A 17,121-nucleotide genomic window follows, 5' to 3' on the forward strand; every position below is an offset into this window, starting at 1 on the left:
CCATGAGATGCCCTGGAGAAGACTGCCTCCTTCCTATACATTTGCAGTCACATGTTCTAGCAAGTGCAACATGGTATGATATCCAATATTCTACGATGTAGAGTACACAGAATCTTTTAATCTCTGAAAACATTCAAAATTGTCCAGAAGTGCAAAAACAATGCTTATGTATATACTGTACACATCAAGTCATCTGAAACACTACCAACATCACTATTCAGATAAGACAACTGTGTTTTCTTTCAATTCTTAACTGTATTTAAGTTTGAGAGGGTGGAACAACTGTTTTACCTCATCATAACCAAAGCAATAAGTAAGCATTAACACATGACAGGGGGTGCATTAACAGCCAATATCCATACACTTCTGGGTGAGACTGCAGGTTGAGTGTGTTACCACCAGAAGCATGCAGGTATCAGCTGTTAATGCACACCCTGGAGTGCGTTAATGCGTTTATAAAATCAGTTGCATTTATAAAATCTTTTTTTTTTGCAAGGATTCCTACTTTGATTCCTCAAATGACCGGAAGAGTGTGGATATTATTGTTCTACACAACCTATGACACATTTGAATTCTGCAGAATTAATACGCCACATAATTATAGTTTGCTCAAAATGCTCACATATAATGTGTAATAACCCCTAACTTTGTGACAGGCATATTCAGCTATTGTTGCTTGTTACAAATGTTGTCTCTAGCAGCCAGGTAGTCCATAAATATTTCTCCCTGGAGTTCACAACTTCGCTGCTTGAATCCCTATGGCAAATCTGATGTGCAGATCCCTCCAGTTAAAGTATAACGTGTCTAGCCTAGAATTAAAATTACAAATTTAATATGCCAACATATGGGATACTGTTATTATTTCCCATTTAGCCAACTAGTTAGTCAGCTGCATTGTAAAGAAGTAACCTTTCATGAGGAAGAAAAGGAGCTAGCTACAGCATAGCCAGATAGAATCGGATAATTTGTCATGTATCTAAATAAAAATGGCCCCACCAAGCCACAGTTTGTAATAAAATCCTTCTTTCACTGACTCTGATGGTTCATCGGGTGGTTGTCCCCTTTGACGGGCATCAAGCTTGCTAAATTTCTCTTGCAAAGTAATTTAATAGCAAATAAAGGGAGTTAGCGAGCTAGCTTTGACAAAATGCAGAGTTGGAGCTAAAGTTAGCGAGCTAACTCCTTTAGACAACCACCAGAGGAACAATCAGAGTGAGTGAACAAAGGACTTTATTACAAAGTGTGGCTTGGCAGGGTCATTTTTATTTAAAGTTTCTGGCTGTGTTCCAAAATGCGTTCTTGCACTCTATCTAGAGGGTATACCAAGTATGGATATGCTCTAGATAGAACTCAAGAACGCATTCTGGAACACAGCCTCTGACTGTATCTGTACATAAGACTGTATAGAGGAGGATGCTGTCCGGCTAGTTACAGCACTGGTGGTCATGCTTTGTGGAGTAGCTAGTGAAAGAGTGTGCTAGCTTGCTCACATTCTCCGATGCTAGTTACCAGTTTAACTATAAAATGACTTTGCAGACAAAAAATGGCTTGTTAGCTAGTACCACATCCATCTGGGTAGTGGTATTACAATGTTGGCATGTTATACATGTATTTTAGGTTTTGTGGTAACCAGGGGTAATATAATTCGAGGCAAGAGAGATGTCACCATCAGGATAGGCACATGTATATGTTAACTGCCCAGCACCTCTTTCTCAACTGTGTAATTGTCAGAGATTAATGCATGGCTTGGAATGCAGTTTTAATCTGATCACATACTTCTCCAAACCCGTTTTACTATTACTGCATTGTTTATGTTTTGGTTGTCATAAGACACTTGGTAAACAAATTATGTATAGCTTCAAATCATATTTTGTACAAGTAATGATGCTCTCATGGAATGTCATTCATTGAGCACAACATATACTGTATAGTATGTCATAGAAATGTAAATGCTATTTGCATGTTAAAATGAATTTGGTCCATTGTTTATGTTTTCTTGGTGGCCCTGCATGCAAACATCACAGACAGTGCCTTTAAAGGCACAATATGGAATTTGTTCTGCTGTATACCCACTGATTCTCAAAGAATATGCCTAATGAGTTGATACAATTGTCTTACCCTACCATAACCCTAGTTATGAGGTTGTTTTACTTAATTGTTTGTAAACAATTTGTAAACCAACAATATAGCATTTCAATAAATTGTTAGTGCTTGCCTCCAGAGCTCTGCCTATGAATTTGAGGGTGGTCACATTTACCCCAGCTTCTTCTCTCAATTTCATACCAAAATAGTGGCAGGCAGCCATTTGTCTGAAAAAATTTGAAGGATTGCACCTTTTATAATCAATCTTTTATGTAGAGAGAAAGATGATGACTTATGTAGAGAAAAAGATGATGAGTCTTCATAAAATGTTTTCAACAGCACAACAGCAACTAATCCTGCTCGGTTTGCAGTTGAGCATGCACATGTAACGTGTTGAGACGGTAAACTCACTTCTGAAATTCAAATACCCCCATCCGTGCTGTCAAATTGCTAGCTTTTCGATAGTGTAGCTGGTTAACAACAGTCGTGTGTTGGCAAGTCAGAGGTTGCAAGTTCGAGAGATAGTCAGAGCAACTCGAATTGTGGGGCTACTGTTTGCAACAACTTCATGTCTGTTTCATTAGTGTGGTGAACCAGACATGCAGTTGGGCTCAGCTCAATAGCTGGGTTTGCTGTGGTGTCATGATTCAGAGGGGTGAGTGTAACCGAGATGAGATAATAAACGTACTCCTCAAGTTCAAACACCTCCACTTAGCTTTTCAATAGCGTAGCTGGTTAACATCAGGTATTTGAGGAGATGGTCATGTGTGTTGGCAAGTCAGTGGTCGCGAGTTCAAGATTTGGCCGAAGCAACTCGAATTGCTGGGCTACTGTTTGACGTCTGTTTCACACAGCAATACATTGGGAAACTCTAAAGAGTAATTTCAGTCATAATGATTTTGAATAGGGCTTTATTTCTGCTTCTGTGCTAAGATAAATGCAGTGAATTAATTAAGTACAGGCTTTGACGGGAAGATGATTCTATTGTTTTTCTCAGTTTTTCATTTTAATGTACTTCTTCATCCAGCGATAGGTACATCATACAGTATTATGCTCTGATGGACGACCAGTCAAAGAGCTTATCAAGGAAGCAAACAGTCTGGAGGACTGGTAAAAACATGTGTGGTAGCACTACTCTATTTGCTCAGTGTGGCCAGAGATATAAAGTAGAGAGCCACTGTACCTGCAGGTGCTGCTCTTCTGCATGACTTCTGCCCTGTGGTACCCAGACAGTTTGCAGAAACCATCGTTGCTGTAGACGATGGGCCAGTCCACGATCTGAGCATTTCCCAGAACAAAATTGGTATCTGTCAAAGTATAGGAACAAAAGAGAATAAAGCAACACACTTGGCATTTAAGTTTACCCACTGTTGGTATTTGCACATTATGAGGGGTGGGGTGGGATTGGGAGTGCAGGGTTGAAGTCAATTCCAGTCAGTGATATTGAATATAAACTAAAATACAATTCACAAATTGAAAAAAGAAATCACATTGGAAATAACAGGCAAATGTTCAAATTTGTGAGTTGAATTTCAACGACTTTCTGAACTGAAATAGTGTTGACACCAACCCTGGGGCAACAGTCACCTCACAATGGAAGCCACTGCACTGTGACAACATAAGAAGGAAAGCAGCAGAATCCTTCACATACGGGTACTTGACTCAGTCTCAGAGCATGCTTACCTGGATGCTGAGTAAGCATTGCATGTGGGGACAGTTATAGAAGTCGGTAACACTTGAAGGGGTATACATAAGACTGTCATAATGCCAAAAAAGGCATTACATGGCACCAGGGCCCCATTTTGACAACACAAAAGAAAGGCACTAATTCATATAAAAAAAGATCATATTACTCCCAAACCTTGCAACTGTATTTTAAACCTCTTATTTTACAACCTCCATGAGAAGGTAGCATAGTATGTAGGATTCAATCAGATTTTTTAAAAGTGTGGATAGGCAATGCACGCAATACATGGCATTTCCAACTTTTTTTGAAGTAAGTGCCAAGCTGATTATTTGAAGGTACACGGCCTTACTTGGCAGCCATGCCATTCTTTAGCACTGTCAAACTGTCACCTGCTTTCATTAGCATAGCACTTATGATTAAGGGCTGAATTTACAAAATCATTCTCATAGAGAATGCATTCCTCTGGGATAACTTTAACGAGGGACTTTATATGTTAACAAATGTTATTAAATGATAAAATATAAAGGTCTCAAAAACGTTTACATAATGTAATACCCCTTCAGATTTCTGGCTGGTGAAATTCAAACACGGCATAGAAACGTCTGTCTGCCTCAGCCACAGATTTACTTAAAGGATGGTTCAATATTTTTAAGACTTGTACAGTATGTGTATTTCCTGGTGCTGGCACTGAATCCCAGATGTAAATCTTTATGCTGTTGTCATTTAAGTTTCTAAATGGACATTTGCCTACTCTATAGAACAGGAGTCTATACTTGCCCTAAAAGCTTCCATTTGAGTGAGGCCAGCGGCAGCTATAATTACAAATATCAGATATTTGCACATAATGTAAAAGACATGCATCTGGATAGTCCTACAACAGTGCTAATACCAGGAAAACCTGGTACAAGATTAACAATAGTGAACCACCCGTTACTAACTTACTACACTGCATTGCTGACAAAAGTGTTTCTATGCAGCTACATAAGCAGTGGCACATGTATCATATTTGTATGAATAACAGGCGCATTGTAAAATCCAACAATACATGACTTAATATGATGGGGATCAAATAAATTTTTGATCTGCTCACAAACAATTGACAGTGAACCTACTCAGCTACAAAGTCAAGAAAACCAGGTTAAATTCAAGAGTAGGCATTAGTTTAAAATGCACAAACATTGCATGCCCACAATCCGACAGAAAATGGTTAATTGAGGATTGGGGTTCCACCACTTTTGTACCGGAGAGATGATAGAAGTGGCAGTTTAAGGATATTTGTCACAAATTATCACATAAAACCCCAAAGTCCATCTGAATATAATACTCAGTGACAGCACACAAAGGAGACTTACATTCCAAGCTATACATTCCTAATGTGTGGTACTGTACATGCCCTGGCTCAATCTGACCCTCTATATGTAATACCTGTAAATATCACTCCTACAGATCAAAGTTATTCTGCAAGTTGAAGGGGAATGAGACCCTCAAATCATCACAGACATGCACACCCGCCTGCACACTCACACACACACACACCTCTTGAAAGTAGGTTGGCTCTGATATATGTAGAACCCCATTAAGATTTAATAGAATCCTTTAAAAACGTATGAGCATCAGTTCCCTCAAGTATTGCAGCTGTAAACATCTGGGATGCTCACACACACACACACACACACACACACACACACACACAAACACACACACACATACACAGGAAACAACAGGGAGTGTTTATAATAAAGATAAATTTTTAATACAAAAATAATGTTCATTCTGTCCAATATTTTTAGAGGGTTCCTCAGAGTCGGGGGGAGTTGTTGGGAACTAAACACTGCATTGCATTGTTCAATCCATTAAGCTTTATGAAGGAGTGCTTGCCACATACTGCACTATACTGGTGTCCTCAAAAAGAAATAGAATGGGAAAAATAGAAAATACACAAACTACATATGCTACTACCCTCAAAATGAAGACAGGCACTAAAACTACTGACACAAACACAACCACAATATGAAAGTGGAGAAGGAGGTTCCATGCCAACAATTGTTATTTCACAAGGTTGTAACGATAATGCTGTTACAGCTGAGTAGCTAAGCATCATTCAACTAAGAGGTGTCTCTATGAATTAACAATTCCAAACCTTTTGGATGTGTGTGTGTGTGTGTGTGTGTGTGTGTGTGTGTGTGTGTGTGTGTGTGTGTGTGTGTGTGTGTGTGTGTGCCGCCTTGTATGTGCCGTGTGTGTGAAACAGATGAATGAGATGTTAGAAGTTGATTAAGTGCTTTGTAAATTAACAGCAATTGGTATAGAACAACATACATAGTTCTGTACAAACAGTTAGAGAGGGAGATAAGAGAGAAAACATAAGCATCACTCTGAAGCTTGGAGTACCTGTCTGTCTATGTGATAATGTCCAAACTGAAAAGTTAAAACAGAAAAATGGTTAAGTTAAAACAGAAAAGATAACAGAGACAAACTAGTTTAAACAAACGGCTGTTACATTGAGTGATTTGGGTGCGGCTTCGCAACCAACGTTTCACATGATGACATGTTGAGATACAGTGCCTTCGGAAAGCATTCAGACCCCTTCACTTTTTCCACATTTTGTTGTGTTATACACTCAATTTAAAATGGATTAAATTAAAATAATTTGCCATCAATACACACACAATACCCCAGAATGACAAAGCAAAAACACGTTTTTTGAAATTTCAGTACATTTATTAAAATTGAAATACAGAAATAGCTCATGTACATAAGTATTCAGACCCTTTGCTATGACACTCTTAAAATTAGCTAAAATGCAAAAATGCCATCAACAAATCACTCAATAAGTTCTTAATGCAAGGATAATAGTTAATGTAATTTTGGAATTAATATCTTTGTTTTTATAGGGTCTCTGATTTACATAGGAATCAATTACACACTGTGTAGATTAGGATTACTAACTCAGTAAATTTCATAATTTTCTCTTGATCCTGACAAACTCCCCAGTCCCTGCCAGTGACAAACATACCTATAACTTGATGCAGCTACCGCTATTCTTCACAAGAGAGATGATGTGGAAACTGCATTGCATGTGCTGGATTTGCACCAAATTTAATGATTTGTAGTAAAACCATATAAACACATTTCCAGCCACTTTATTTGCTGTATCATTTGAATTCATTGTTGCAAACACAATTATCGATATGAGAGATTATTTTCCATTAAGGGATTCTTTTTGGCCACTTGGTTATAGACCAATTTTGTAGAGTGACTGCGAGGATGTTGTCGACTGTGCTTTTTCCTCTCCACCATTCAACTTTGTAGATTTTTGTATGTCTCCCCAGGCCTCAGGAGTTGCATTCCTGAGCAGTTTTGTTCCTCTCCATTTGCTCAGTTTGTAATGACAACCTGATCCACACAGTGTGTAATTGATTCCTAAACAAAGATATTAATTCCAAAATTACATGAACTATTATCCTTGCATTAAGATGGACTCAATTCAACTTACTGAGTTATTTGTTGATGACAATTTTGCATTTTAGCTCATTTTAAGAGTGTCATAGAAAAGGGTCTGAATACTTATGTACATGAGGTATTTCTGTATTTCAATTTTAATAAATTTACAGAAATATCTAAAAACCTGTTTTTGCTTTGTCATTCTGGGGTATTGTGTGTGGATTGATGGCAAATTCTTTGAATTTAATCCATTTTAAATTGAGTCTATAGCTCAACAAAATGTGGAAAAAAGTGAAGGGGTCTGAATACTTTCCAAGGGCACTGTAGGTATATTACACTGAAAGAGATAGTTTAATCTAAAATGACATTTCTGTGATAAGCCACATACCTTCACTGCAGTCGATACAAGAATAACATTTTTAAGTCCTTGTTTTTAGCAACTTACACTTCCACATTTTCCAATATAATGGATTTTTTTTTTTTTGCTTGTTGATTGAACTATCTCTTTGAAGGATATCATGTAACTGCAAAATTCATACAACACAATTGAGCAGATATGGGTATGACCGCATCTCAGTCCATCATACTTGTGCACTCATCCACTCCACATCTTGAAGTTCAATCAATGAATCTGTTCTGTCCACACATAAATGCAATTAATCCATTCATTCCTATTTAAGGGATGATGGTCTCTTGTTAACAAGGTCCTTCATCAGGTTGAAATGTTTATTCACCTGATGGTCTGGCCTACTACTAAATCCGTTAATCGCAGAACGATTAAACACAAACATAGAATTAACAACTTTACTGTACATCTCTCCTGGACCAAACCGATACATTAGTTTAGAAAGACGTCTTGACAATTCGAGTTTGTCCAAAATAAATCACAATAAATTTAAATAAATATGTAAATAAAGACAAGTTGATGCATTGACGCATCAGACACTGTAATGGCTCATGGCTCAAATGCATGTCATGATGTAATTGAAGTAAAGTACTTGCTTGAATTGAGTCCAATCTCAACTCGAGTTAATCGCTACAATCTATCAATTTCAAGAACAGTGAATTAGCCTATTAAAACCACCCCGTGAGATCACATAAAATCGGTGCTGTAGTGACAATCATCGTTTACTAATTTACATTGTTATGCTGGCAATACTTTCACCAGTAGCTACTGAGACAATTTTCTCAAAAGTTTCCAAAGTACCTGCCTATCATCAAGAGAATAATGTAGGTCAACTTGCAGAAGGTGTATATGGAATACGCTATTGTTGAGTAATATAAGAGGGATGTCTAGAGCGCATGAAAATCCAGAGAAGCTCAATGCAGAGACGGTCAGACGGCCTATCTCCATCCTCTAAAAACAACACAAATAAATCAGCATGCGATTTGTGGAACCGTCTTAATCTAATTCCACAAGCTTTCTAACCAGATTATAAATTGAAACTGTTTACATTTGTGTATAAGTGTTATACATAATTTCCCTGATGATCCCATTGCGAAATACGGATTATATGGATTTTCCCCTTATAAATATAGAAAATAATATGAACTTTAGACTATACATTCTTTATTGTTGGATACCATGCAAGCCACTGAATTCTCCGTGTTTAATAACGTTACAGTATGTGTATTTGAACAGGTCTACAACTGATTCCAACGAGATGGGAAATAAGTTAATTTTCGTTCTCTTCATTTTTTTTTATCGCGGTTTCGTTAAATAGCCTATGTTTTCACCGATTAGCGATCCTCGCATTCCTTTGCGTTTGACATGCTTCATGTCATTTTAAATATATATATATATAATCATGAAAGTTAATGCGAAACTCCTCTCAAGTATTTACATACATTATATAAGAGTGTAGTCCTTACCGTTAGACCGTCTGACAATATTCTCTAAGAAAGTGTTTTGAGGGGCTACAAGTCCTCTCCGTCCTCCGGCCATCCTGGCTCGTCATTCAGTAGTCCGTGGGTGGTAACGGTCGGTAAGGCTGGATACTGTAACTATCCGCAGAGCGATTAGGCTACTCCTGACAGCTGTCTTCATGGTCTCCTCTCTCCGTACTGAGATTAGGCGGAGGGCTCACCGACAGACTTCTCTCCACCTGAAACGGTGATCCCCTGTTGAGCGAGCGCCAGGACGTGTGATGCGCTCTGCACATCGCATCCAGATTCTCCACCGCTTGAGCGCCTGTGACTGGTACCCAAATTCTATCTGAACGCACCTCATTCTAACACTTGAGCTCCCTCTGCTGGTGTTACATCGGTATTACGTCGTGAAATGAAATAAAATAACACATGAAGCAATTAATTCTTCCTCTCAAACGCTTCTGACTTGAGACATAACATTACTTAGCAAAATTGTCTTTTTCAACTAGGCCTAATTAATTGAATATCAGTGTCTGTTAATATTCTGTAGTAACGCATTGGTCATGTGTATGAGCTAACAGTGCCAATTCATCAGCTGGCAAGCCTTATGTCGGTAACAGATTTACAAATGCACCTCAAAAATGATCTGTTATGGATATTATCCAAGTGACCTCTGCTGGTGAAATATTGTAACTGGGCTATCTGCAGTTCATATCCAAATGAAGACTCTCCCCATTGCCTGTCTCCAGAATAAACCGGGAGAAAGTAAACCCATATGACCACCGTTACACTCGTGCCATGATACTAGACAAGCAGCTTATCATTTGAGGAGAGGGAGATGGTGTTTCCATGATTGTGCCCTTCTCTCCCTCGCAAAGCATTAGCACAAGCAGCTCTTTCAGGGATACACATATCATGAGTGAAGTTGTATTATTGAAAGTATTTACCCTGTCTTAGTCTTGAGAGCCCCGTAAGGGCTTCACCTCATCAAATTTGTGTTCCTATCAGGAGAATTGAAAACCTTAAAGTCTGAGAGAATCAATGAGGAAGCAAACAAAGGGACCAAACATAAATACAACATTGGCTCATGCAAACACAAACAGAAGCACTTTTGGAAGGAAATACACTTGCTATGAAGGGAGCAAATTGATTACTGTATGTTTCCTACAAAAGACTAAAGGTCTTATTACGGACATATCTTGATTATACACATCAGCAATTGTACACCAACATTTACCTGATAATTGACTCTGGGTGCCATCTTAAGTTGAATAAATGTGTTTTTGAAGTACCATGCTCTTCTCTGGACAACTCATAACTCACATACGTGCATGGATCTTTGTCATTTTAGATAACAGTCCACAGTATATCAGCAATTTTTCTGTGTGGAATTTAATGAAAGACTGTCAGGACAATGTTCTTTATTAGCTCCAGGATATGATCCTCCTTCTCGGCCCAGGCTGCTCTTTGACATTTACCATTGAAAAAATGTGCTGTAGATATGTGTGTTTCCCCATGCACAAATACACAAACGTATTATATATTGTGATGCAATACTATTCATTATAAATTCCTGAGTATATCCTGTCCAAGTCAGATAAATAATACTGTACACTTGAATTGAAGACAAACTGAGGTAGTAAGCTTTTTCCAAAGAGAATCAAAGGAGCAATGTGTAATTTGTATTGAATGTTCTGCCCAACCACTAGGTTCTTGTTTAACAGGGTTGGGTTTTTTGTAAATAACAATCACTTCCTGAATTGTAAATGTTTGTTGTGTCAATTGATGACTCAATTGTGAAACCATGACACATTTTTACCATTTAAAATGTGTATGACCCATCTCACAATCAATATGGCTTCCCGGAGAAAATGCTTGATTGCTGTGACAGAACATTTATTTTGATCCACGCTGCAGTTGGGAGGGCACATTATTCTATATTTGAGGGCATGTAATCTATGACGTAGTCCCTTTGATTGAAGCTTTGTGGCTCTCACTGAAGGAGAGGTGAGATCTTTAACAGACAGTGTACCACTAAGTACAGTTTTAGGAACAATAACAATTTCCCATATTTAGTTAGTGTTCCCCTTTAAGTTAGGACTCCTTGAAATGGGGGGAGGACTACACACGTGAAGTGCTTTTACTTCTAAATGGTAAAACAGGTATGTATGACAATACCCTCAAATAATAGCTGACATTCTGTACTTTTGCCTCATATCATTTGGTCTTAAACTCAATTTGTTGGAAAATAGAGCCAAAAAAGTTAGGGTTATATTGTTTTATTATTGTTTTAACTGTCAAAACACATATGGAGGTGACTGTATATCACATTGTGGGCAAGTTTGAGACTTACACCCCTAGTTAAAAGAACAAACGGTAAATCACACATCTTCTTCAAACAAGGGCTTCCTTTATAAAGACAACCATTCTGGTCTCACATAGCTAAGGAATAGACACAAATGAGTTGAGTAGCAGCCCGCACATGTTCAAGGCCCACAGAAAGTCCATAATTCATTCATTTCATTAACTGGACCATGTCTTTGTTGTGTTGAGATGACTGAGGTGGTCTACTATGTACTTGTGCTCAGGGAACGTGGCAAATTTACTCTCCTTGATTTTAAGCCAGGACTGGGCACGGCGCTCTGCGGCATGGCCGTGCTCCTGGTCCTTGCTCATGTACGGCCTGCTGATCCAGTACTCGTTCTCCGCCTCACGCTCCAATCGGACCACTGTGTTGCGTTTCATCTGCCACGTGATGACCCGCGGACGTCTGTACTTCCCAATCCACTGCTTCCCTGGGATGCCTTTCCTCAACAGAGTCAGGGTGAGGAACATCGTAAATCTTTTCTCAACTGGAATCTAACAAGATGGAAAAGAAAAAAGCAGTAGTACAGTGTAGTGGTTGGCAGCCCAGCTCAGGATATAATGATTACGTTTAATAGCTCTACAAGTCATCAGGATAATAGAGATCTGAAGCGTGTCGTCAGAATGTAGCTTGATTGAGTTTGTTGAAGTTACTTCTGGTTCGAGCTGAAAATCCCCATTCATTCAACAGCTAATAATAACATGCAGGCCTATAGTTTTCTTATCCAATTAACAAGCATTTGATTAGTCACACTTTTCGTCTCTAAGTCTAAGTACTTGAAAACGTACAAGAAACTTTAAGCCTGAATCTTACACTATATTAGCTTTTTGAAAATATCCCAATGGGAAAAATAAATGAGGATTATTGGCTTGAACCGGAAGTAAGTTCTCTGACTACATTTTAACGAAATGCAATCAATTGCAGAGATCAGGTTTCCAGGATTGAATTACGCAACACCGTTATACACCGTTAGTATACTATACACCAAGAGGACATCCTCGTGGTACGAGAGCTACATCTCTGGTCTTAGAAGTTGTTGCAGGCAGGGCTACCTCATCATGAGAGCGTGATTCCAAATCATCTCCGCTACAGTATCTAGTGACTGCATTTTAAATGCAACATGGTTTCATTCTGCACAATAATGTATATTTGCATTTGTATCCAAGGTCAAGGAAAACCGCAATCTTAATCTGCAATTGACTGAATTGTGCCGAATGCGGCGGATTATTGTGCTATTAGAGAGTAACAATATTTGTCATGAGCTAGTTTCCCTGGCTAGTACAAACATTGATTTTTTAGCTGGCATAATTAGCTAGCTGGCTAGGGGCTTAACTGGATAGCATCCTCCTCTATGCAAGCCCTATGGGCAGCTACAGTCGGAGACGTTGTCATTTATTGAAATAAAACTAGTTGGTCAAAGAGGATGTATTAGGTTGTTTGGCAGCGAGCTGTCTCTGCACGAATTTAGTCTATGATTGATAAGTCATTGAGTGTCTGCTTACCGAGCGTAATGAGAAAAATAAATGCGTTCCAACTGCAGTTACAAGTACCAGTTATTCCAAAATGGTATTTGTTCTCGTGAAGAGCGTGACTAAAAATACTATTTACTTGGGCAATTGTAGGTTTAATACCTCTTTGACGTGACCCTCAAATACATCTCCATGTGACTTAACCTACATCCGCGTAACTCTACGGAAAGCTAGAATGATCAAATTCAGAAGTCCATTTCACGTGAAATGACTTTTTCATTCCAGCGCGAGGTGCCGTAGAGATCAGAAAGATTGAACACAATAGGTCTAGGCTTCAGGAAGTCTTATCATATAGTAAATAATGTGTTCAGTGCAATAAGACATGGAATTTAGAATTTGATGTAAAAAAAAAATAATAATAATCTGAGATTATCGATATTATTTTGAAAGAGGCTTTGTTTATACTGTTTATATTGTTTATACTGTTCATACTGTTTATATTTTTTAGAACTTATATTTTATTCTATTTTAAAACTTATTGTTGCACTGCTCTGTGGCACTGTCACTTTTGCATTTTACTGTATACTTGTATGCACGTGACAAATAAAGAATCTTGAATCTTGAATCTTTGATGTTATCATCCACTGAAAACATAGGCCAAATGTTTCAGATTTAATGACTTGTTCCAGTCTTTCACAAGACTTGGAAGTTTGGCAATGCGAGAATACCCATTAGGACATATAGTAAACTGGTTATGTTTTTGATTTGTATTGTTGTATTGTTGTAATGTTTGTAAACAAACAATGTAGGCTGTGTTAATTTGACCTACATGTACTCTCCTTCCAGAGGTTCCAGCAGTCTGCCCTGTCATCCCTCTCTTCTGTTACTTTATCCGCCTTTTATTCTTTTCAGTCAGGTCACTCACGTCAGTTTAACTATTTATTGCATGAAAATGGTAATACATTTAAGCTTGGCAAAACTGGATGCTTCCACTCTGTAGAGCTCCCTGCCTTGAGTTAAACAACCATAACATACAAGTGTATACAATATGGCAGGGAGCCCATGACTTGAAACTCCCCATGGGAAAGCTACATGCAGAGTGACAGCTGCGCCGTTTGACTTAGAGTGCCCTGCCTGAACTACTGCTATCTCCATTTAATGAATAAAATAATTCCACTCTTAGAAAAAACAAAGACTAGCACAACCACACATGATGCGTCATAATATTGTCTTTATTGATAACTTGTCAGAAAGGTAGCTCATATAAGCAGTTGTTTGATTAATTCATTAATGAGACACACATTCATGCAAACTCCCTCCTGGGGTGGGAAAATTGCTAGTCCACAGAGAGGAGTAAACATGTGGACGGACTTATCGAGGTTCTGAAAACGATTAGAATCTTGACTCTCAATAGAATAAAGAGCTCACATAAATCTGTAACAGAGCCCAAATGTGCTCAAGAAAGTGTTCAGTGCATAGCCTACTGTATCGTATGTGTATATTGATTATGGATATTGTGCCCATATTCTGACATCTTCCTTGAATCACATGTCCACCCATCTGCATGTCCACGCATCTGCAGGTAACCAATGATTATACCCTTAAAGGGTATATTCCACTTTAAATAAAACACAACAACAATTCCTTCTTTTACACTTACCATAGTTGTAGTTGATTATTCCAGGTCGTTTTAGATGTCCTTACAATTGTATAGTCATAGTCAATCATAGAAAACCATTGTTTACTCAGTTTGGATCCTGTTAATTCCGTAAATATATTATACCTTACACTTCAATCCTTGGTATAATAATAGTATTCCTTCTGAAAACTTTGTCGAAAGTCACTTTATCAAGTGAAAAATCTCCTCTGAAAATCCACTCTAATTTAATGCAACATATGCATCATACTTCCAACTATAAGGTTGTTTTACACACCATTGTTGGTAGTGTGTAAATAAACAATGTATAGCTTTGAAATATGTTTAGAGCTATTATTTAAATATAATGGACCGCTGCATCCACATTTCCCCAGCCCTATTGCTAAAGTTTATAACATAACAAGTGAAAGACCAGCCATTTGGCTGAAAAACAAATTAAGGATGCACAGATGCCTATGGAATGGCATTAAACATCTATCTTAGGTGAAACTGAAACAGCTCAGAAATTATGTTACTTGTCATATCACTGGGTCTTTCATTTAAAAAGTGGAATATGTACCTTAAAAGTGTAATGTACTACAGCTAAGGTAAGTGTAATGCATGGAGAAAATAATAACATTGGAACATCTCTTTAAAAACCTTTCAGCACTTTCAGTTTGTCCTCTTTTGTGTCAATTTTCTTGACTCATTCTGTTGCATTTTGGCCAGGTGAGTAGAGATGTGGCTATAGAAAAATGTACATACTTGTTTAATACTTAAATAACTATGAATTGAATTGTGTCATTGGTTTGAGAATTTGTTTTGTTAACTTTCCATATTCCCTTAATCTCACCACACAACCTATTTAGTTTTGTCAAATTAAATAAAGACAATCAACATTACAATTAATACATTTTTGGCTTGTCAGCAATATTGTTAAAGCTTGAGGTCACATCTGACGACTTTTCAACATTAACATTATATGGCAAACCATTGTCAGAACTAAGAAAGAGTTATGTTCATGTTAACTAAAATGTTGATCAAACAAATGCATTTTTTGTTGTTTTGATTTATCAAATAAAAATAAAGATTCATTTTGTCTCAAGAACTGTTAATATTATGTACATATTTTGGTAAACTATTATGTGCATATGACCCTCCTATGCTCCAAAGTCTAAAATTGTCTCAATATTAATGAAAATCAGCTTTCCAAGTGAGTGATACTTGATCCAGTGAGAGGAACATAATGAAATTGGATGTAAAAAGATAAACATCTCTGAAAGAAATTCATTGCTGCCTGATGAATTTTACATCTGAAATAATTTGTTACATTTGAGAAGGAGGGTGTGCTGCTCATTCTCATTACATTACCATGTTCAGCAGGTTGCGGTCAATTTCATTACTAATTGGCTGCAACCTGCTGAACATTGTTACTCATTGCGCACATTGGTATTTCTAGCTATAATCTTCACATGACAACTAACTAACTGTACTGCCTGAAAGCACTCCTTCTTAAATGTACTCTTTGGTAGAGCACACCATGTTTCTAAGTTATTAAACAAAAAGAATAGAGGTCATTTTCATTTCAAATGTGTGTTCTGATTACATCTCTGGGCACATTGAATGAATTACCACGCAGGTAGACCCTGAAAAGGACTCTTGATCATATCGGGTGTAACCATCTCTTGAGGTAGACAAGAACACATTCGGACCATTAAGAAGCCATGAGTAAATATACGTATCTACCTTATCTTGCTATATGCACTAAAGGTAAACTCAGTAGTAATATACATTTCAAATCTTCTTACCAAACTGAATTATTTTGTTCTTTTCTCTTTTGTTCAAGACCTTAATCCTTGACTCACTGAATCACTCAGAGCCTCCAATTTGCAAAACTGCTCTTTCAGACATGAACAAAACTATAAAAGAGGGGTACACCAGTAACTTATGGCCTATAATAATAGTAAAAGTTTTCATTAGTCAAGGTTTTTCTAATAGCACCTTATTGATGCACTCACAGGGAATATGACACTGTATAATACTCCATACTAGTAAGGGACTTATTTGTTTCTATGGGCACACATTTGTATTGTATAGCAGATGCAGCAGATGTGTTCGTCCCTGATTGGGTGAGTGGGGGTATAAAAGATACTGCCAAAAGTCAACTATGCATTGCCTCTATAGCAACCACCAATCAGGAGAGATATGAATGGGTATCATTAAGGCAAACAGTATGCAGGGCACTGACTCCTCGATCAGACTCTTTTAGGGGTAAGTCCCAGACAATTGCAGTGAGCCCTCTGCCCCACTAGATCATAAATATCTACCTCCCCAGTCCCTGTGGTCTTGAGAGTCACATCGCCACATGCAGAGCTATATAAATAGAGTTTGGCCATTGAGTTTTCATCCAAAAGCATTATGATGTGTTTATATGACACTACATAATTCCAAGGCAGCCATGTTAGCCACTTCTTCAATCATTTTGACCAATAGTAGTTCATGGAATTTTCTGAATTTTAAACAAAGGTACCTTACTACCTTTGTATTATTGACTACAATAATCCAAATA

General features: G+C 37.7%; 2 protein-coding genes across 3 annotated transcripts in view; both read right to left on the reverse strand.

Annotated features, from left to right (window-relative positions):
• kcnh1a (potassium voltage-gated channel, subfamily H (eag-related), member 1a) overlaps positions 1-9,158 on the reverse strand; it is a gene marked incomplete at both ends in the record, with an annotated part of 65,873 nt that extends 56,715 nt beyond the window's left edge. For both annotated transcript variants that reach the window (XM_083696224.1, XM_083696223.1), the window contains 2 exons: positions 3,266-3,389; positions 9,086-9,158. In XM_083696224.1, coding sequence (XP_083552350.1) covers positions 3,266-3,389; positions 9,086-9,158 — 197 coding nt within the window. The remainder of the gene's footprint in view (positions 1-3,265; positions 3,390-9,085) is intronic.
• Positions 9,159-11,354: 2,196 nt separating this feature from the next.
• Positions 11,355-13,129, reverse strand: mrpl57 (mitochondrial ribosomal protein L57). Its single transcript, XM_083694551.1, has 2 exons — positions 12,950-13,129; positions 11,355-11,941 (listed from the first exon to the last, which is right to left on the reverse strand). The coding sequence occupies exon 2, from the start codon at positions 11,915-11,917 to the stop codon at positions 11,606-11,608; it is 312 nt and encodes a 103-aa protein (XP_083550677.1). The 5' UTR covers positions 11,918-11,941; positions 12,950-13,129; the 3' UTR covers positions 11,355-11,605.
• Positions 13,130-17,121: the final 3,992 nt, after the last annotated feature.

Source organism: Argentina silus (genome assembly GCF_951799395.1).
Source record: "Argentina silus genome assembly, chromosome: X".
In the NCBI taxonomy this organism is placed as follows: Eukaryota; Metazoa; Chordata; class Actinopteri; order Argentiniformes; family Argentinidae; genus Argentina; species Argentina silus.

Coding starts and splice junctions, on each gene's coding strand:
- mrpl57 (XM_083694551.1), bottom strand. CDS start 11,917: ATGTTCCTCACCCTGACTCTGTTGAGGAAAGGCATCCCAGGGAAGCAG.